Below are 20095 nucleotides of genomic sequence, written 5' to 3' on the forward strand. Positions count from 1 at the left end.
CGTATCGATCATCGCACTCTTCGGGGACCTCCAAGGACCTCAGGTGCAGACCGTCGAGCTCAAATGTATCCTCCGCTGCGCTTTTGCATATAGAGTAATATGACAACGGGACCGAATCGGGTAAAAACGAGACCGAATCGAGCCATGACTCGATAATCGGCAGTACTACCGTATATAAGGTACAAGTGATGCGGAATTTGGCCTTGGTCTCGAGAGCTGATCCGATATCGACTAGGGTTTCGAGGAATTGTAGCATTTTGACAGTCCAGACGCCATGCTCGCGAAGCTCTGTTGGTTCAGCGAAGTCATCTGCTTGATCGATGTCGTAACTGCTGAGGAGAGAGACACGACTTGGCATATGCATCCTGCTGGTAAGCGCTTCGATGGGAAGAAAGAGATCCAGTGGCAACGCGAAGGAGAAGACTAGTTGATGCTGGCGCAGTGAAGAGAGCGCGAAGAATGGCTTGCTCAGGAAGTGACGATTCACTTCAGATTTGAACCATGTCTCGAATCCAGTATCCAGGTGATACAGAGCTCTTGACGTATTGATTCATGAAGCGTTAAATCTTAAAATGCGAATGAGACTGGATGCGTTGACCGCGTGACAAAATCGACTGACCTCCTTCTCTTGGTCCTCTTTTTACAGGATTTTGATGTTAAGCTCTCGCTGGTAATGCTGTCTACCGTATCAGGACTTCGACATGAGCATCAACCGTTCTGTGTTCGAGCTTGAAATTGGCCATGGATCAAGATGGAGTGGAATGAAGGTACTTTTTGAGACTACCTACTGCGTATTGCAACCTTTCTTCCTTCGTAGCATCGTATCAAGTGAGCAATCGGTCCTCCATCAACCCCAAGAGATTGCTCGTGTTTCTCAAGCTCCTGGATAGGCTTGCTCATTGTTCGAGCGAGCGAGCCGTGACGGCAGCCAGTGATCGTGTTCCATTTCTGTTCCCCGGCAAGCCCCGAATTGTTCATCTTCAAGTCCTGGTGTGATCTATCGTTCTGTGCCCGTGATGTCCTGTAACAGAGCGACTATCGAGGAAGAGTACTACATCATATCCTCGGCTCGTCTGCGTTGAGTTTTGCGGTCTTTCATCTTGTCGGCAAAGAGGTCGTTGGGCTGTCCTCCACTGCTGAACTTTGAAGGGAACAACTCCTTGACTTTCGGGTTGACTTCTCGAGAAGCGCCACGGATTGAGAAGCCCGGTACGTCTGACTGAGCGCTACCTTTGATGCTGAAGCCGGCCGCATCGGGACCACCAGTAATGCGATCAGCCAGGCTGCCTATTGAACATGTTAGCTGCCGTTTGATCACTCGCAGGGCTGAGCACGACGTACGTCTGATGCTAGCGGTCTCACCGGCGTCAAGGGCGTCTGAGCGGCGATGGTTGCTGCGGCCCGACTTGTTGGGGAAGAGTTCTCTGTTGCGTTTTGGCGGACTTGTCGAGGTGAGAGGGGTATCGAGGCCATAGGTCTTGCCGGTCTTTGCAGGCAGAAGTTCTATCGGACCATTACTGGCGCGAGTAGAAGCCATGAGATCCTTTTTGCGTGGAACGGGTGATACGGTTCGGCGACGTGCGGTTCTGCGTTCGGGCTGATCCTGACTGAAGCCATACCTTCCGTCTCCATCTCTTACAGGAGAAGCGCTACGGTCTCGCAATCTACCCGTGTCTTTTCCGGCAAACAGATCACCTCCGCGCGACCTCCTTGGGCGTTCTTCTCTACGACGCGTGTTTCTGCGGTCGTCTTGGTCGTCGTAGCCGAGTGCTGGTGATTCTTCTTCAGCATCGTCGTACATGTTGACATCGAAAGGCTTGGGCGCATCATCTCTTTGCCTGTTGTCTCTTCGCGGGCCTCTCCGTCTGTTGTCATAGTCCCCTTTGCGTTCTCTCGGATCGTGGTCGGGGTTCATCAGGTAGAAACGACTCTTCTCGTGGGCACGCGGGGCCTTCTTGTCGGCCAGGGTAGCTTGACGGATGTAGAGTTCGGCGTCGGGATTTGATGGTAGCGCCTTTGCCTTGCGTAGTTGTAGAGGGGCGAGATGATCGGCGGAGCCATCTGGTAGGTCGGAGAGGGCACTGAGGGCTTCTGTTGCAGCCTCAGAGGATTCGTAGATGAGGTTGGCCGACGTGTCGTCGATCCACTCGACGCGCTGAAAGTTGTCTAGCGAATAATACTCGCCAGCGAACTGTCTGATGTTGTCGGTGGTGAGGTTGTCCAGACCGCGAATGTGGACCTTTGCCGGAGCGAGGTCGTCGAGGTTGTCGGCAGGGGTAGCAGCATTGGGGGCTTGGTAGTCGATTGCCGCCGAGCGGGCTTCCTTTTTCAGTTCAGCGAATGTCGCGCGACGTGGCCATCGGTTGGCGTACAATCTTCATGGCCTCAGCCTCGAGTTGGGCGATTTCGGGGTCCAAGCCGAGGTCGATGTCCATATCGACATCCATGTCTACGTCTGCCATGATCGATATCGTGTGATGTGGTGCGACTGGTGCAGGGAAGACTTTCTCCGCTGGTGTCTCTTGCTACAGTGAAGTGCAGAGATTGTAGTCGAGAGAATGAGAGTTTGGCTTGTGGATGCTGTGTGCTGTGTGATGGTGCAGGTGAATTGCTCATTGCTTACGGCTGACGCGCTTGGGAAGTCTCGACCCGGTCTGTGCTCAATCCATCCACGAGTCAGCCGTCTATACCATTGATCATTCGAGACTGCTCCTTTTTGTTCGACACGTTCATTCAGCTCGCACCCAATCTGCATGTAACTCCGATTGGACTGACATGCAAATTTCATGAATCGAAGACACATGATGAATCGTCAACAACCTTTCAATACACATCTGACACCTCCCAGTCTCCAAGTAAGTCACCGGACTATCCTGATATAGTCGTGTTCACGTAGACACTAGCTGTGGTAGGTCTTTGTATCTCCTTGAGGTTGGTGCTCGAATCTGTTGCACGATGCAAGGCACAAACATTGGCGCTCATGGACGGAATGCCATGCAGCTAAACAGACTGAGACACCCTGCAGCCACCCTTCTCATGTTGCTCCAACTCTCGGATCTTCGTCGCTCTCTCTTTCTTCGATGCGGATTGCTGAAACGGGCATTTGGTTCGTTTGACTTACTTCGCTTTCTCACCACACTCCATCTCATTTAGCAGGACTCGTCTCGACATTCCTTTGACTCTAAACACAAGTCCCACGCGTAACAATACATCGAGAGCATCGTCAAAATGCTCTCCAAGATCTCAATCGTCCTCGCACTCCTGGTGCTGTTGACGCAGTTCGCAGTCGCTGCTACTCCTCCTGCCTGTGTCATCAGAGCTGTTGGGTAAGTGTCCTGTTCACAGCATTATTCGACAAACTCTCTAAGGATGCGCAAACAGCGAATCGGACCAGTCGCCAACCAACATCAAGGACATCTGCGGAAGTGGCAACACAGTCGAACAGACCCTGGTTAGCGACTGTGGTAACGATCTCGATGCTGCCATGAGCGCCTTCTCCAGCATCTGCGCCAGAGCTGGTGTCACCATCTGTAAGTTCAACACGCGTATACTTCCGAGGGCGCCGACTGACACGGGATAGCTACTTGGGCTGCAGCTACTGCCACTCCAGCTAGTTCAGCACCTGCTGGCTCTTCTGTCGAGCCTTCCTCGGCCATGACCACCGGCATCAAGTCTGAATCTGCCATCACCGCTGCCACTGCTTCGCCCTCTAGCACAGAGTCTGCTACTCAATCTGCCGGTGTCACTGTCACTACTGCTACCAACACCAACACCCACACCGATACTGTCATCAGCACCCAGACAACCTCGCAGTCCACTGACGAATCGGCTGCTGCCACTTCGACTGGCGCACCATCTACCGGAGTCGCTGACCGTTTCAAGATCAGTGGCCTCGCCATGAGCATTGTCATTGCTGCCGGTATCATTCTGATGTTGCAGTAAACTACACTGATGGACACCAGTCCAAAGCAAATGCTAGATGAACCGCGAGGCGAACCATTACACGACTAGCTCAGGACTCCGGATGCTCAAATAAAATTCATGTATCAAATCTCCCGCTTCTCTTCTCTTCCGGAACCTTGCACGTGTGACTTGACGGTTGAACTCGCACTACATCCTAGAAACTTCCTCCCTACGTGCTACATTGTATCGTTTCCACTCTCTTTCGTTGTCGAAGCAGAGCAACACCCGGTTGCAGGAAGTCACGATCATATCTCGTTTACCTGTATCCTTCCCACAGAGTCAATCACACGTTGTATCTCGGTAATATCGCTATGAGTCAAGAAAAGAATAGTGCTTTGAGACAGCTAAAAGTACAAAAGTGAGTAGTACACGAGGAGGTCCTGACTCAGTTGACTCAGTTGACGTGAATTTGATACTATGGCCTCTGAACTGTGAACAAGGTCGGGACATAACTTTCGCGACGATTGAGCAATTCGGTCGGAGTCTGAGACCTGCTTCCCAGTCATGTGCAATCAAGAAGCAGTCAAGCGCTAGGAGATTGGACACTGAGATCAATGTCGGATGGACGAACCAATTGTCAATATCGTTTCCTTTGTGGTCGACGGTTGTATGTAACGACTTTGCAGTTTTGACCTTCGTGTTCTTTCAACACCCATGTGCTCGAGAACGCACCACCTATTTCTGCTTCTTGAGACAATGCTTCTGAATGTAACAAAGCTTCAGTTTCCCGGAATGTCAATCCTCGATACAGATTTCCGGTCTGGGTGCAGAGTTAGGCTGCTTCCGTTCTTTCAGCAGCCTTCAACCTCACACCTTTTCGTCAAGTCGTTTGCTCTTACAATGATCTTAGCCGCTCTTATTGGTCCACTTGACCGGACTCTTCAAACCCGCCTTCTCGGCTGTACCTTCAGTCTCTTGCGCCTTTTTGTTGACCGACTCCATCTCAAAGCCAGCAACTAGTTTGTATTGCTTGCCCACTCCTTCCAGTTCTTCCTTTGGCACAACATCGTAAATGTTTTCGAATCCGTCCGGAGCTCTCTCATGTGCGAGTTGGAGAACGTAGTCCGGCCCTCCGGCTCGGTTTGCCATGACGATCTTTGCAGTGGCCGGTAGGCGAATGGCTTCATACTGCTCCAGAGCAAGCATGATGTTGCGAGGGTTGTCTAGAAGGCACTGCGTAAGTGCCTCGGCATCTATAATCGCCTGGGACGCACCATTGCTTCCGATCGGGTACATGGCATGGGCTGCATCGCCGAGCAAAGTTAGGCTTCGGAAGCTCCATCGAGGAACAGGGTCACGGTCACTCATAGGGAACTCGTAAACTTTGTCTGTGTCGTCGATGAGTTGCTTCATGTTTAAACCACCACAATGCCATGTCTGGAACGGCCCTTCGAATTTGGACTTAGGTACCATCTTGGTCCAGTCTACCGGCGGAGGGGTGAGATCAGGATCATCCTCGTCACGAATGCGTAATTCGGCAATCCAGTTGACCAAGCTCTTTCCATTACGCATCGAGTTTCCAGAGATGGGATAAGCAATGAACTTCTCATCCGCATGGCCAGCCCAGACCATCGAAGCTCCAGTCAAGTAGGGTTCCTGCTCATGGCATCCACGCCAGAGCATACGGCCTGAAAAGCGAGGTGGTCCTTCCTCCGGGTATAGCAGTTTGCGAGCCACACTGTTGATGCCATCGGCTGCGATCAAGACTTCGCCTGTCATTTCCGGGATCTCGGGCTTAAGCGCCAGATCGCTCTTCCGTACGAAGCGAGCTGTGATTGTACCAGAGGGGCTGTCTCCTCCTAGTTCCTCATCCTGCTCGAAGCTAACGAGTGCGTGGCTCAAGTGCACGCGGTCAGCGCCAAGACGTTCCTTGACGGCATCCAGAAGGAGGATCTGAAACTCGCCACGGTGAATGCTGAATTGAGGAACCATGTATCCAGCACTTTCACCTCGAGGCTCACTCAAAATGGCATCTCCATGACGATTGTAGAAGTTGAGCTCCTTTGTCTCAATGGCTGTCGACTTGAGTGCAGGCAGAAGACCGAGGTTCCTCAGGATGAGAACAGCAGATGGTTGGACGTTGATGCCTACGCCTAGCGTAGTGAGATTTGAAGCTGCCTCGAATATATGGATGTCTGTGAAACCTGCTGCATGGAGTGAGAGTGCTGTGGTAAGACCTCCGATGCCAGCACCGGCAATGATGATTCTAGGTTGTTTGTCTTCGAGGAGAGGCATGACTTCAGTGTGCCTCCGTTGAATTGGTCGACTGGCTCAGTCCTGGTAATCCAGATGTGATGTCACTGGTTCCTAGCAAGCGAGCAAATGGTAGTCCACGGGCAATTTGTGCAGCATAAAGCGCTGAGATGAATTGAGAGTGTCGATTGGAATTGAAAGGAATTGTGTAGAGTCGCCTGCGCAAACAAGTGTGCTATAAATTGTTAGGTACGTCGCCATCTTCTGTCGGCCTGTCCGAGGGTCGTCGTTTTGCATGTCCCGAATCTGGCTCATTCGATTGCCGAGGTTTGGAGTCGCGGTGAGAGATCTCCGCGGTCGGGGCAGACGAAACCGTCGCGACAGCGAAGCTCTGCCTACAGGCCACTGCAATTCTCAGGATGTGACCGCCACACTAATCTCTCGTCGAGATCCATGACAGTGAGCCGTATACCTGCAGAATGATGTTTGTCGAATGGCGGCTCCAAGAACTTGGCGCGCAGTAGAGTTTGGGGCCTTCGAGCAACACGCCGACTATTCCCGAACACGTTACTAACAAAACAGCGTTCCAAACAAGCATGTCCTTCACGCAGAAAATCAGAGTGATTATGAAGAGCACATCGGAAGGTTGAAAGAGGACAAGCCAGTGATAGTCTTCTACATCGGAGATCATTCACAATTGCAGAGGTTGACTTGAAAGAGAAAGGTATTGAAAAAGGTCCTGAATTCGTCATAGTCATGGCTATCGCAGTGGTGGTATCATCCCAGAAAAATCATCCGCCCAATCTATCCCATGTTGTCGATCGATGTTCCTGATAGCTTTATAGAGTTCCGGCTCTCAAGACGCTTAGGCTCTGGCCTGCTTGTCGAGGTCGGCCTCAACACCACGCTGCTGAGTCTTGCCCTCATCGTGCTTAGCCTGGTACTTGGCCTTGTCGGCCTCGTTGCCAGTGACGCCAGCAACAGCACCACCGACAGTGCCAGAGACACGGTCGGCAATACCAGAGCCCAAATCACTGAGCTGGCCCTTGGCCTCTTGCTCCTTGCCCTCTGCGTTCTGCTGGGCACCCTGCTGCTTCAGGGACTCGTTGCCGAGAAGGTTGCCGAGAGTCTCCTTGCCAGAGCCGAGAGTCTGGTTCCAGGAGCCGGCGCTGCGGTTGGGGTCGTTCTGAGCAACACCGGACGCTGACACGGAATAGCCTCCAATGTTAGCGCCGGCGTGCGAGGCGTCGTTCTTCAGTTCGGCTTCGGCCTTCTTGTTCTCGCCAGCAGTCTGATGATCTGTCAGTCTTATGTTGCTGAATGGGCTACGACACCGAACACACCTTATCGGCATTGCTTCCGATGATCGAGCCCAAAGCTGACTGGGCAGAGCCCATGACGGACTGTGCAGCTCCGTAGAGGGATGAAGTATTCTTGTCAGTCATGTTGATGGTGTTGTGTGGTGTTGTGATGTGAAGTTGTTCGTATGGTCGATGCAAAGAAGGTTTGAATATACTTTGATAGAAAGCTTAGTACTGGAGCAGGAAACAAAGGTTTAAATGACTTAGGTATTTCAAGTTGTTATGGTGCTTCCAGCTTTCACTTGCATGTGAAGCCGATGACTTCATTGTGTTGTTTCGGACCCTGTTTTCCGCGCGTGGCTAGGACCATATGACTTCACTGATTTCTTTGATAGCCATGTTATCGATTCTTCTGGAACCTGCACCTTGTTGGTTGAACACGTATGCATACGTAGTGATACACCAGATGTTGCTATGTGCCCAACTCATGGAGCGGAGCACCGACGCGCTGTAGTGATGCGCAATGCAGAGACTCGGCGTGATGATGTCTTTCAATGATATTGCTGCAGGTCGACAAAGTGCGTGTCTTAAGAAAATTACCAAATGTGACAGTACTTCGCACGCGGGTATGATGTGTCGCATGTGAGCAATCTCATACGTCCTACATACAATATGCTGTTTCTTCTCCTCATGATCCACCATCGTGATCGGTACTACCAACCTGACATGACTTTACAGCCTCCTGACCGAGAAGAATATTCTCTTGGTTCCCTCCTTGTGCCATGATACCTTGTTTCCAACCATTGGCCAGTCTTCTAGAGCGGCCTCTGCCTTCCACTTTGTGCCAGTTTCCTTTCCAATTTCACTCCACATTTGCTTCCATGAGTCCACATTCTGCAGGAACATGTTACCGCTTCCGCTGGCCGATGACTCTTCTTCATGCGCGTTGATGTTGCCAACTTGACGTCCGACTAGCAGTGAGTCTTTTTGGGGCTTAAGAAGCTGGACTATGCGTCTTGCAATCTTCTTCTGCCCTTCATAGCCGAAGAGATGGAAGAAAGAGGATGCGTGGATGATGTCGATACTGCCTTCCAACGATGTGAGTGCTGATCGGGATTCGAAGACATCAGCGGCGATGAACTCGCTCTTGAGTGTCCATTTGTCTTTGAAAAGTGAATATCCAAGATCAAGGAAGCCTTGATGAAGGTCGCTGCCTATCAAGACTTCACCAGGTACTCCATCCGTCACGAGTCGACGAATGTCCTGGCCGAAGCAGCAGCCCAAGTCAAGGTACTTTTGATCGCCAGATTTGAGTCTCCTGACTATTTCCGGGTATGTTTCGAAGCCACCTAGAGCCATATCCAGAAAACGAAACTGACCGATGCAAGGATATGGAAATACTTCCCAGGCTTTGTCTCGCTTGCGGCTTATTAGCAAGCTGCTGAACGGATGATCGTATATTGAAATTTGTCCAGCTTGTCTTTGAGACGTTCGTAACAAGGGCCAAAACTTACAATGTTCAAGACATGCGGCACGACCTCATCCGAGTGAATCTTGCAGTATGTTTCAAGGACAGACCTTGCTTGAGGGTTGACATCCTCCAGCTCGTCTTGAAACCAGTCGACGCTTCTGTTTCTGGTACCAACTGCCGTCATATCTAGGTTATCAGAGAACACACGCCGATGTTGCGCAGGATGCTGAGGTGGTTAAGAAGGATAAGCGGCGGTTATTTGTCTCGACAGTCGCCATGACGTGGGGCAAGGAGCCGCCGACCACCGAAGACATCATTGGGCTGTCATTCTGGCAACGGGATAACCGTCGTTATGCTCAGTACCGCACGGAAGCCTGTACAATCGTATCAAGCATTAAGACTGCTGATATTCATAGGCACCTACCTGGTCCAACTGGCCATGAACGTAGTACGTATTGATGGACCGACCTATTGTAAGATGCCAAATTCGACGCAACTGCCTTCTTGCGGTACCCAACATGCAGCCAATACAGCCAAGGAGCAGCTCATGTCGCCTTATATCGAACGTGTGGCTATGGAGCGCATCAATTGGCGCCGATGGAGGAAAGAACCTCTAGGAAACAAAAGAAATATAAGTTAAATGGCAGAAAATTGATCAGGTACCCCGTGTGCCCCGCAATGGCCAAGAACGGGCAAGGCAGCGGGCGCAGAAAAATTGCGAGCAACAACATCTCGACACAAACAGAACCATCATTGCTTCTCGTATTGTTCACGTCGCTTGTAGAAAACTACCAGCGTATTCAAGAATCTCGAAAGCCCCTATTTCCATCCTTTCGAAACACCCTCCCGCAACAATGAGCGAAATCACTCACCCCACCATCAAGGGTAGCTAGAGCTCCACATGTGCAGTTGAAAGAGAATGGAGGCTCATACACAAGGCAGATGGCTGGTTCCGCGAGATCTCCGACATGTGGCCCGGCCAGGCCATGACCCTCAAGGTCAACCAGGTCGTCCACCACGAGAAGTCAAAGTACCAGGATGTCCTCATCTTCGAGTCGACCGACTACGGCATGGTCCTCGTCCTCGACAATGTCATCCAGTGCACCGAGCGTGACGAGTTCTCGTACCAGGAGATGATCACCCACTTGGCCATGAACTCCCACCCCAACCCCAAGAAGGTCCTTGTCATTGGTGGTGGTGACGGTGGTGTCCTCCGTGAGGTCGTCAAGCACGAGTGTGTCGAGGAGGCCGTCCTCTGCGACATTGACGAGGCCGTCATCCGTCTCTCCAAGAAGTACCTCCCCGGCATGGCTGTTGGCTACCAGCACCCCAACGTCAAGACCCACGTCGGCGATGGCTTCAAGTTCCTCGACGACAAGAAGGGCGAGTTCGATGTCATCATCACCGACAGCTCCGACCCGGAGGGCCCCGCCGAGGCTCTGTTCCAGAAGCCTTACTTTGAGCTGCTGAAGGGTGCCCTGAGAGAGGGCGGTGTCATTACTACCCAAGGTTGTAAGCACCCTTTCCTACTCCCCTGACTTGTCTTCGATCCCTCTTCGCTTCGTCACCGTCTGAATTGACCAGAAGTTGCTGACTTTTTAATCCAACAGCCGAGAACCAGTGGCTCCACCTCCCCTTGATCACCAAGCTCAAGCAGGACTGCAAGCAGGTCTTCCCCAACGTCGAGTACGGCTACACCACCATCCCCACCTACCCCTCTGGCCAGATCGGCTTCATGGTCTGCTGCCTTGACGCCAACCGCGACCTCAAGAAGCCCCTCCGCCAGTGGTCCGAGGCTGAGGAGGACAAGCTCTGCAAGTACTACAACAAGGAGATCCACGAGGCTGCCTTTGTTCTGCCCAACTTTGCCAAGAAGGCCCTTAAGTAGATATGATTTACGACAAAACGGTCGACCAAGACGCTGTGCTTTTAGACGTTTTCACAAGATACCAATGACATTACCTGCACGCCTTGCGGCCTTTCCACTACACACTACACTCTGGCTACAAGCCTTGGGCCTATGAAGAGAGAGAAGCTAATCTCGATCTGATCCATGTTCCTCACGAATCGTCAGCTGATACAAGCAAGTGACTTACTGTATTCGATCGCATAACTTGTCGCAACCGAGCCTTTGACCCGGTGATCATCTTCGCGCAGAAGCATCCAGTCTACAATCAAAGCTCCGTTGACTTCTCAAGCTCTCAGCGTAAGCGCCCAGGAACGCTTGCTGATGCGTAGGCAGTCCCACCCGAATAGTGGTGGAGTGGAGCCTTATTCAGGTCATGAAGATACATGCTTCGAAGTCTCTTTCTCTCAACCGACCCGTCGACTCGCGAAAGCCGGCATGGAGAAAGTCGGCCGAGTCGCGGCCAGTCGCGCGGCGGCGACATCAAGGTCTGCAGAACACACCGCTATATTACATATCTCCATCTGCCGTGTGCCATGAGATGGCCAGGAGGCGAAGGACTTGAGTCGGCTGGGAAAAGGCGGGACGAAATGCATGCAGATGCACCTTTCTCATTGGTCCAATTGTCTAGATTTTTCATATGCAGCAGGGCTTTTTCATGTCGGGCGGCTCTTGCGTAGAACTCCGTCTCTTCCATAGCCATCTCCATGTCGCTTTGAGCAAGGGCGAGCGGGTTGGTGCGCCTCGATGGGTGGCAGATGCTACCGGTGCATGGTCGATGGGGTTGACCGCATGACAGAGCCAGATTGTGGCCATCTGACGAGTTGACTCCGACACCAACGCGCAATCGTGGCTTTAAGATCCCTCGGGCGACAATTGTCAAAGACGCATTGGCTAGAATTCTCCGATTTGACGTGAAAGTCCTGTTAGTGTTGACGGTGAGTGGAGAACTGGCGAAAGCGAAAAACATCGAGGCAGCTAAAGCAGGACAGGTGAAGAGATGGTCCTTTTCAGCTCCTCAATGTTTGCCGTGTAGCATTGTGTAGCAGGGGTTGCAGGGAGTAACAGGGATAGCGTGTTTCGAAATGCGCCATGCCGGCCTTGTTCCTGAGCTAGCCACGCCATCCTCATGCTCATGCGTTTGGTACCTTGAATCTTAACACCACACCACTCGATTGATTTTTGCTGTGCCCGGCAGACTTGACATGCAAGTCAGCAGCCCGAAGCTCTACGGTTCTCAAGGCAAACTTTGGCGATGCTGAAGCGGCAAAAGTCGTCCACTTGCTGACTTATACTGCGCCACACATTGACAACTCTCTCGAAGAGTGCGCAATTGAAGCCTGTCTTGACTCAACCAGATTAAGCTCATTCGGCTGATCGCCCGTGAATCTGGCCGTGCGGTCGCGTACAGGTGCCTGACAGTCGTGATGGGGGTGGGGAGCTCCATCTCAGGTCCACCTTGACGCAAATCTCAGCTCGCCCACAGCGAAAAGGCAGGTCACAGACGGCAGCTCCGCGCAGTGAACGACACGTAAGCCAGGTCCTCGGGTGTACATGCACTCTGCGGCATCTCGAGTTGGCGGCAGAAGACTGTTGCAAAGGGAAATGAAGGAACCAGAATTCAAAGCTGCGGCAGCAAGCCGATCTCCACACTTCCGGCTTCTTGCTGGTTCGCGAACGTTTTGTCCTCTTCCTGCTTGGTTGCTGTGCCCCCTTTCACGTATCCTCATCCAGAGGAGCAAAACACCAGTTTTCAGCTTTCTGATTATATGAGAGCGAGTTGTTTTGGACGTTATGGCGCAATTGTGAAACAATCATTCGGTCAGGCTGAATCGAGCGCCAAACTGTGGTTTCTCGTTCTCGGCAGCGCGGCGGCTCTCCAGTCACACTGATCGATGCATCTATCGAGGTGGGTATCCTGCAGCGGGAATGGCGCTGCTGGCGCTCTGGACTCCCTGCAATCTCTGGGATCCACGCTGTCACTTTTTCCCGCCGCATGGCTTCCCTCACCTTCCTTGTGGGCACGGGCGATGGGACGAAACTCAAAGTACGCCCTTCTCACCTACTCTTTCTCCTATATGTATCAAGCCATGTTCCCCTGGTTCTGAACTCCATCTATTCCGATCATCTTGTCTTCGTTATACCTCCTAGGTCTGCGACCTATTCTTTCTTTTACCAAAGTCCTACCTCGGGCTAGTCATTCATTCAACACTTCCTTTCATTCGCTCTTTCAACCTCCTCCCTCTTAGGATTTGATATCCTCGTTTTACCCTTTCAACCACATCCTTGATACTTAGAATTATGATGTATACTTCCACCAAAGTATTCGGCCTGGCTGCCGCTCTTGCTGCTCCTGCTGCTGCGTTCTTCCGTATGCCTTGCCCTGGTCGTATCGTCACCGAGCGTGCCGACCCTATTGTCTCACCTGGACAAGTTGCTGGTCATGTCCACACCATCTCCGGAGGTAATGGCTTCAAGTTCGAGATGGACTATGCCGATACTCAGGCCTCGGACTGCTCCTCCTGTCCCATCAAGCAGGATCTCTCCAACTACTGGACTCCTTCTCTCTACTACCAGCACCAGAACGGATCCTTCGAAAACGTTCATCAGTCTGGTGATGGTACTGGTATCTATGGCGGCATGACTGTTTACTACCTTCAGCGCCCTGGGCCCAACAATGATGCACTCAAGGCATTCCCTGAGGGTTTCCGTATGCTTGCTGGTAACCCTTTCAAGCGTAACCACACCGACGACTTTGCTTCAAAGGCTGTCAGCTTCGTCTGCCTTGATTACAGTGGTGGCTCTAGCACCACCGACGGACTTCCCACCAAGAAGTGTCCCGATGGTCTCCGCGCCCAGATCTTCTTTCCCTCATGCTGGGATGGTGTTAACCTTGATTCAGCCGATCACGCCTCGCACATGTCATATCCTATTGGCGGCAGCTACGATAGCGGTAAATGTCCTAGCACCCACCCTGTTCACTTGGTCTCTATCTTTTACGAGGTAAACTACAACACCGGCGACTTTGATGATCAATGGTACGGTAGTGGTCAGCCTTTTGTGTTTGCCATGGGTGATCCTACCGGCTACGGATTCCACGGTGACTTTGTCAATGGTTGGAACGTTCCTACTCTTCAGAAGGCTATCGATGAGTGTAACAATGACAGCGGTCTCCTGTCTGACTGCCCCGTGTTCGATCTTTTCACTACAAAGGAGAGTCAGGCCTGTATCATCCCTCCTCAGGTTGACGAGCAGGTTACCGGCATGCTCGATGCTCTTCCCGGTTGCAACCCCGTTCAGAAAGGCCCTGGTCTTGCTACCCCTCAGAGCTGCTCGACCAACAGTAGAGTGGCAACTGTCGGTGCCTACCAGCAATACTACAAGGACGTTACCTCATCGCTCAAGTGGCAGTACGTCGGTTGCGGCACAGACAACCTTAGCAGCCGTACCCTGAACTCCGCCTCCACCAGCAGCAACTCCATGACTGTCGAGTCGTGTATCTCTTACTGTGAGGGCAAGGGCTACAGCTACGCAGGTCTCGAGTACGCTTCTCAGTGCTACTGCGGTAACTCTGTCGCATCTGACCGCCTACCCGTGGACGGCGTCCTTGGCAACTGCTTCACGCCCTGCACTGGCGACAGCACCGAGTACTGTGGTGGTGGTAGCGCTCTGTCCCTCTACCAGAGCTGTAAGGGTACCTCCAGCTGCACAAACAATGCCTACACTGGTCCTGGCGGTTCTTCTGGTTCGTCTTCGTCTGCCGCCTCATCGGCTGCTTCTTCATCTTCCAAGAGCGGCAGTAGCTCAAAGACCAGCTCGACGTCCACCACCAAGACTAGCTCGACTTCTAGCACAAAGACCGCCACCACCCTTGCAACGTCCAGCAAGCCTGCTTCTTCTTCCAAGTCTTCTTCCACATCTACCTCCAAGTCATCTTCGACTACTAAGACCGGCCCATCTCCTCCCCCCGGTCCCCGCAAGCAAAAGGCCCCATATTCCGCCACCAAGAACGCCCGCTTCGCCGCCGCCGTCGCCTGGGAAGAAGAAGCCGACCGTCAAGCTGCCGAAGTCAAGGTCAAGCTCGCCGCTAGCAAGGTCCGCCGTCACTTGGCCGAGCTCAAGGCTGGCCGTCACCACTAAGACTTGACCTCTTGAGGTCAAGGGCTTCACCTTTTTTTTTTATGAAAATCAAACGTCGCTGCATGATGGGATTTGGGGGGGAACAGGGGATTTCGGTATATAGATGGAGATGACGCCTTTTTCAATTCTTTACATTCGCTTCTTTTGGGTGATGAGGCCCTCTTTTTGATGGGGATGTTTTTGTAGGCGTGACGTCCGTGGATTGTTCACTGCCCAGGACGTTGCTTTGCCGAGGATATATGATTGGAAGGGAAATATACGATACTTTTTTCGCAGCTTGACTGTTCTTCTCCGTGTGGATGCGTGACTTCTAGTAAGTATGGGGGAGGAGGATGTATCCTCAGGGCTAGTTCTCCTTACATGGAGGAACGGCTCTCTTGAAACTCTTCAAGATTCGTCATTGTGTATTCCTCGGTCCATAGGCGCATTGCTACAGCTATACGCCCATAATCTCATCGTAGTGAGAGCTCTTTGGGGGCGAGCAAATGATCATCATCATTCATGTCTCATAGCATGTGATCTACCTAGCAAAATCTTCTCAGCGGTCTTCTCAAGCTTTTGATGCACGTCCCAATTCATCCCTCCTTAAGTTTCTTGTTCGGACCTTGCTGCTCGACATCAATCCTCTGTCTCTTGATTCCTGATCCGGCGCCCAAAGACTTGACTTCCTCGATGGGAGGTGGTCCGCCAGGAAGAGGTGGCATCAGTGCGCGATCGGCTAGGACCCAGCCCTCTCTTTGCAGTCTCTTTAGTCGTTGTCCCACGGCGAATCGAACCAAGTCGCCGGTCGCACGCGCGTCCTCGAGTGAGTCGTGACCCAAAGCACCTCCCATTTGGATGTCGCGGCCGAGGTGACGTTTGGTAAGCATTTTGAGGCCGAAGCGGAAAGGTAGCCCACGCGGGTGGGGAAATAAGATAATGGTGTCGATGATGGTCGGATGGCATAGACGAACGGAGTTGAGATCATTCTCGATGCCATGGCCAATGAGAGGAGTGGATGGTTTGAGATATGAGCATAGTAGGTCCCTTGCGGCGGCTGGACTTGAAACTATCGGGAGTGGGCTGTTGCCAATATCATCAGTAGACGCAGTGGCCGGACTGCCGGGAGGCGGGGGCGGTAAAGGTGCGTCCATGGCTACTTGTTCTTCGTATGGAATAGCAGAGCTGTACATCTCTGGTGTTACACCCGACCAGCGAGTGTTAAGGTCAAGAATTGTGCCTTGAGGGCGGACGAGAACATCGACCAGACAATGACCTTCTGGCCAAGATACTGCAGTCAGACGAATGAGCTCGAGGCCACAAACAGTATACCCCATCTCGCAATCGAAAGTGACGGCGTCTGGTGGTTGGCCATTGGGCCCTTTGGTCGGCCTCGAGTTATCCGGAGTATTGATGAACGGCATGATCGACGCGAGGCGCTTGCCTTCGCTGACTTTGAAGACGTGCGTGTCACATTGTGTGCAACCCGGTGTGCCTTGGAGCTCTTGACAACAAGCGTGGACCGCTTCTTTCGGCCCCTTGATGGCGTCCGTCTTCTCACGTCGAGGTGTGAATAGCTTTGCCCAATGGTACCTGCAGAGTCCGTTCGTAGTCAGAGCACCGTCTTCCTCCCTACGCTCTTCGAATACTCGGAATCGAGACTTGCAGCGATCACACACTTCATAGTTGAGTGAGGCTGCAACAGCGGCTCTGGCTTCTGCAATCTCTTCATCGTTTGGCGGCACAGTGACGTAGCCATGATTTGCCAATGGCACCTGGTCTGTGATCAAATGAGGAAGAACGATGTGTTCCTGTTCCAGTGGTAGTCCGGTATCAATGGGAGGAATTACGATGCCTCGAGGTTCCTGTTGATCGATCCTGACGGTTGCGATGATATGCGTGATCCAGTCATCGACTGTCATTTTCGAGAGTGCTGCGACACGCATCTTGATGACGTTGGCATACACTTTGTGATTCTCTCGCGCAGTCTTTTCTTCATCATCCAGGGCGACTTTGATCAATTCGTCGCTCGACAGTGTCAGGGCCAATTTCTTTGAGTGGGATCCTTTTGCTACTTCATCGTTCAGGCGTTGCATCTGAGCATGAAGATGCTTGAGGAAAAGGGTTCGTTTTGCGTGGCCGGCAGGATCATTAGGTATCATACGAGGATTCAGAGATTCTTTGATGTTAGGTTTTACGGTCGTCGGATTCGTAGAGGCTGCCTTGGATGATGTGGTCGGTTGCTTTGGTGGTGGGCTCACTGGCCTCTGCAATGTCTTAGGGACCTTGGGCGGAATTATAGTCGCAGACTTCTGTTTGTTGACGGTTGTGAATCCATTGGTCTTAAGCCCGTTAGTCGCATTGCCAGATGTGACAGTGACGGGATTGGCAGTCGCTTTTGCGAATGTGGCATTCCCTTGATCTGGCTTGTTCTTTTCAGAATTTGTCTCTTCGGAGACAGCAATGGCCTGCGGTCTTAATTCATGGGAGAAGATACAATGGATTATGTTGCATCGTTCACCTTCAGGACATGGTATGCCTTTGAAGAGACCAGTGGTTGAAAACATGGTACCTCAATGGAAGCCGGACAGGGTAGGTTGCCTTTGAAGTTCAGAAGGCTTTAGTGCTGAAAAGATTAAATAGATTTGACAATCCTACCTGAGAATGAGTGTAGGTGAACAAAGCAGATTACTCGAGAGAACAAGGGGTCAAGTGAAGCAGCCGGTGTTCAACGTGGGCCTTCTTGCGGAAGTTTGGATACAAGCGGCGGGTTCACTCGGCGCGAACCAGAGCTGTCTCAAGAATCAGGAGGCTCTTCAAATTCTTCCAATTCGAGACATGTAGATGGTAGGGTTGCCGATCTTTGGATGAATAAACTTGCCGGAGGTGAACGCGAAAGACTGCCCGTCGGACTTTCGAAAATGCCGAGAGGATAAACGCGCGACGTCATCAATACTAAGGGGAGCCCGGTCGAGGCAACCGAATTGTTTCCTTCATTGACGTGCCATATATATGTCATTCGCGTCCTTCAAAGATCATGGCCATACAGCATTCATAACAGCCTCGGAAGAAATACAATCTCGCTGGAACGGCAAAAGTGTGCAGGTAAAAAGTAGAGAAACAGGTATGGCCGACCATCTCTGTATCTTGATTCACGGGTAAGGCTACATTGCTTGTCTTTGCGCATATTTCCACATCAGCGTTCTTGTCCAGGCATTCTCGAGTACCTGTATGTATATGATAGCTGACTCTGTCGTGAAACAGGCTCTGGGGCAATCCCAAGCACTTGAAGAACCTCGCGGCAGCACTGCAAGCCGAATACGCAGACGATAAGCTACACGTCTTGGTGACGAAGAGCAACTCGAACAACTTTACCTACGATGGCATTGAGCTGGGAGGTGAGCGTACTACCAACGAGATTGAGGAAGAGATCAAGAGACTTGAGAAGGATGGCAACAGGATCACAAAGATAAGCGTCGTCGGCTACTCTCTGGGCGGACTGGTCGCGCGTTATGTTATCGGCTTGCTATACTCTAAGGGCTACTTCGACCGCATACAGCCCGTAAACTTCACCACATTTGCCACGCCTCATTTAGGCGTACGAACACCTCTCCTCGGTCCACATAACTACCTCTGGAACGTACTTGGTGCCCGTACTTTGAGCACATCGGGTCGGCAACTTTTTACCGTCGACTCATTCCGCGATACCGGTCGTCCACTTTTGACCGTTCTGGCTGATCCAAACAGTGTCTTCATCCGCGGCCTGGCCATGTTCAAGCATCGTACTCTTTACTCCAATATCGTCAACGATCGCAGTGTCGTATATTACACCAGTTGTATCACCTACAAAGATCCTTTCGTCGACCTTGACGCGGTTGAGCTGCAGCCTCTGCCTGGCTATGAAGGGGTCCTGTTACGACCAGATGAGCCGGTCCGTCCCAAATCCAGAGTGCCACTCGGCTTCTGGCCTCGCGTCAGAGCTACGGGCTGGTCAACTCTCACAGCAGTTCCGTTCTATCTGCTGCTCGCTGTGCTCATACCTGTTGGAAGTATGCTTTTCCTGATCAATAGTGGGATCCAATCAATCCGATCTGCTCAGCGCGTCCGCTTGCACGAGTCCGGTGGTGCCGCCTTTGGCATCGAGCGCTACCGGGCAAATCCACTTCTCGAGGAGGCTCAGCAACTTGAGGAGCGTGTTTTCGAACGTCTGAACTCGAACCAAGGTCAGGACTATTTACCAACGCCACCATCAGAAGATGAAGAGCGCTTTACGAAATTCGAGCACAGCGGTGGTCAATTTAAGGGTCAAGAAAAGTTCCCCACACTGGCTCTGACGTCGGACCAATTTTACATGATCGAGGGATTGGATAGCGTGGGTTTCACGAAGTACCCGGTGCACATCAGCAAAGTACGACATACCCATGCAGCCATTGTTGTAAGGACGAATCGCTGGGGCTTTGGCGAGGGCAAGATTGTCGTTGGACATTGGGTCAAGCATTTCGAAGTTTAGAAGGAGGGTCCAATGTTTGTACAACATTTGTCAAACCATTATGTAGACGGTTCTACTTAGATGTGAGGACAGGGTCCTTTCATAGCGGCTCCACGTATAGAATGTTTCTGCTCAGTGCAAGGACAATCTCGAATAGTCTCGTAGAACGTAGATTGTGATCCATTTTGCGAGATCTCCTTGGAACCCCACGTATCCCAGTAGCCATTTCCGGTGTGCCAAAGCGTGTCGTTATAGTCGCGAACTTGGTGAGAGCTTTGCATGTTTCGAACGCACCGCGTCCGAAAGCAGTCACGAACCCGAACATCAGATAGCCAAGTCTGTGTACAAGCACGATGCCGAGATGACGATGACTCACGGATCATTGATGGTCAACGCTTGATTAGCTCAGAGCGACCCCAGCTTCCAATACTACTTTCCTCAAGAACTGATCATTCTTTCAGGCCAAAAATGGAGGAACAAGGTGATGCCCCCAGCAACCAGATGGATGTTGCATACGTCATCGAGGATCTTATCGATAAGGCTACCGATAACGCTACGGATAACACAGAAGCTCGCGTACTCCTGCCCGCTGCGGAGATTCACTCGCGCAACGAGCGCTCAGAGTCCACTTTCTCTTCTGGAGCTTCCACTCA

At 51.8% G+C, this 20095-nt stretch overlaps 9 protein-coding genes across 9 annotated transcripts; 4 read left to right on the top strand and 5 right to left on the bottom strand.

Moving 5' to 3' along the window:
* Positions 1-1051: 1051 nt before the first annotated feature.
* On the bottom strand, positions 1052-2462 carry AUEXF2481DRAFT_133 (uncharacterized protein; the record flags this gene model as incomplete). Its single annotated transcript, XM_013493168.1, has 3 exons — positions 1052-1287; positions 1342-2323; positions 2373-2462. 3 exons carry the CDS (start codon positions 2460-2462, stop codon positions 1052-1054), a joined length of 1308 nt encoding a protein of 435 aa, XP_013348622.1.
* A 766-nt stretch (positions 2463-3228) lies between these two features.
* AUEXF2481DRAFT_134 (uncharacterized protein) lies at positions 3229-3942 on the top strand (the record flags this gene model as incomplete). The annotated part of the gene is made up of 3 exons (XM_013493170.1): positions 3229-3326; positions 3382-3530; positions 3581-3942. The coding sequence occupies 3 exons, from the start codon at positions 3229-3231 to the stop codon at positions 3940-3942; spliced, it is 609 nt and encodes a 202-aa protein (XP_013348624.1).
* An 867-nt stretch (positions 3943-4809) lies between these two features.
* On the bottom strand, positions 4810-6198 carry AUEXF2481DRAFT_24528 (uncharacterized protein; the record flags this gene model as incomplete). The annotated part of the gene is made up of 1 exon (XM_013493212.1): positions 4810-6198. The coding sequence occupies one exon, from the start codon at positions 6196-6198 to the stop codon at positions 4810-4812; it is 1389 nt and encodes a 462-aa protein (XP_013348666.1).
* Positions 6199-6887: 689 nt separating this feature from the next.
* On the bottom strand, positions 6888-7593 carry AUEXF2481DRAFT_34368 (uncharacterized protein). The gene is made up of 2 exons (XM_013493213.1): positions 7500-7593; positions 6888-7447 (listed from the first exon to the last, which is right to left on the bottom strand). The coding sequence occupies exons 1-2, from the start codon at positions 7551-7553 to the stop codon at positions 7022-7024; spliced, it is 480 nt and encodes a 159-aa protein (XP_013348667.1). The 5' UTR covers positions 7554-7593; the 3' UTR covers positions 6888-7021.
* A 428-nt stretch (positions 7594-8021) lies between these two features.
* On the bottom strand, positions 8022-9028 carry AUEXF2481DRAFT_34369 (uncharacterized protein). Its single transcript, XM_013493215.1, has one exon. The coding sequence runs from the start codon at positions 8814-8816 to the stop codon at positions 8190-8192; it is 627 nt and encodes a 208-aa protein (XP_013348669.1). The 5' UTR covers positions 8817-9028; the 3' UTR covers positions 8022-8189.
* Positions 9029-9782: 754 nt separating this feature from the next.
* Positions 9783-10816, top strand: AUEXF2481DRAFT_45418 (uncharacterized protein; the record flags this gene model as incomplete). Its single annotated transcript, XM_013493216.1, has 3 exons — positions 9783-9813; positions 9871-10440; positions 10539-10816. 3 exons carry the CDS (start codon positions 9783-9785, stop codon positions 10814-10816), a joined length of 879 nt encoding a protein of 292 aa, XP_013348670.1.
* A 2379-nt stretch (positions 10817-13195) lies between these two features.
* Positions 13196-14578, top strand: AUEXF2481DRAFT_103710 (uncharacterized protein; the record flags this gene model as incomplete). The annotated part of the gene is made up of 1 exon (XM_013493217.1): positions 13196-14578. A coding segment is annotated over exon 1 (1371 nt), but the record flags the coding sequence as incomplete, so codon positions are not given.
* Positions 14579-15549: 971 nt separating this feature from the next.
* AUEXF2481DRAFT_24533 (uncharacterized protein) lies at positions 15550-17520 on the bottom strand (the record flags this gene model as incomplete). The annotated part of the gene is made up of 1 exon (XM_013493218.1): positions 15550-17520. One exon carries the CDS (start codon positions 17518-17520, stop codon positions 15550-15552), a length of 1971 nt encoding a protein of 656 aa, XP_013348672.1.
* A 474-nt stretch (positions 17521-17994) lies between these two features.
* On the top strand, positions 17995-19627 carry AUEXF2481DRAFT_34374 (uncharacterized protein). The gene is made up of 2 exons (XM_013493220.1): positions 17995-18111; positions 18218-19627. Exons 1-2 carry the CDS (start codon positions 18080-18082, stop codon positions 19461-19463), a joined length of 1278 nt encoding a protein of 425 aa, XP_013348674.1. The 5' UTR covers positions 17995-18079; the 3' UTR covers positions 19464-19627.
* Positions 19628-20095: the final 468 nt, after the last annotated feature.

This window comes from Aureobasidium subglaciale (assembly GCF_000721755.1).
Source record: "Aureobasidium subglaciale EXF-2481 unplaced genomic scaffold scaffold_0, whole genome shotgun sequence".
NCBI classification, from domain to species: Eukaryota; Fungi; Ascomycota; class Dothideomycetes; order Dothideales; family Saccotheciaceae; genus Aureobasidium; species Aureobasidium subglaciale.

Bases quoted from the DNA above. Each gene is read 5' to 3' on its own strand.
- AUEXF2481DRAFT_34369 (XM_013493215.1), bottom strand. From the start codon at position 8,816: ATGGCTCTAGGTGGCTTCGAAACATACCCGGAAATAGTCAGGAGACTC.
- AUEXF2481DRAFT_34374 (XM_013493220.1), top strand. From the start codon at position 18,080: ATGGCCGACCATCTCTGTATCTTGATTCACGG. The intron at 18,112-18,217 runs GTAAGGCTACAT...GTCGTGAAACAG, and splicing joins CTCTGTATCTTGATTCACGG to GCTCTGGGGCAATCCCAAGC.
- AUEXF2481DRAFT_34368 (XM_013493213.1), bottom strand. From the start codon at position 7,553: ATGGGCTCTGCCCAGTCAGCTTTGGGCTCGATCATCGGAAGCAATGCC. The intron at 7,448-7,499 runs GTGTGTTCGGTG...ACAGATCATCAG, and splicing joins TCGGAAGCAATGCCGATAAG to ACTGCTGGCGAGAACAAGAA.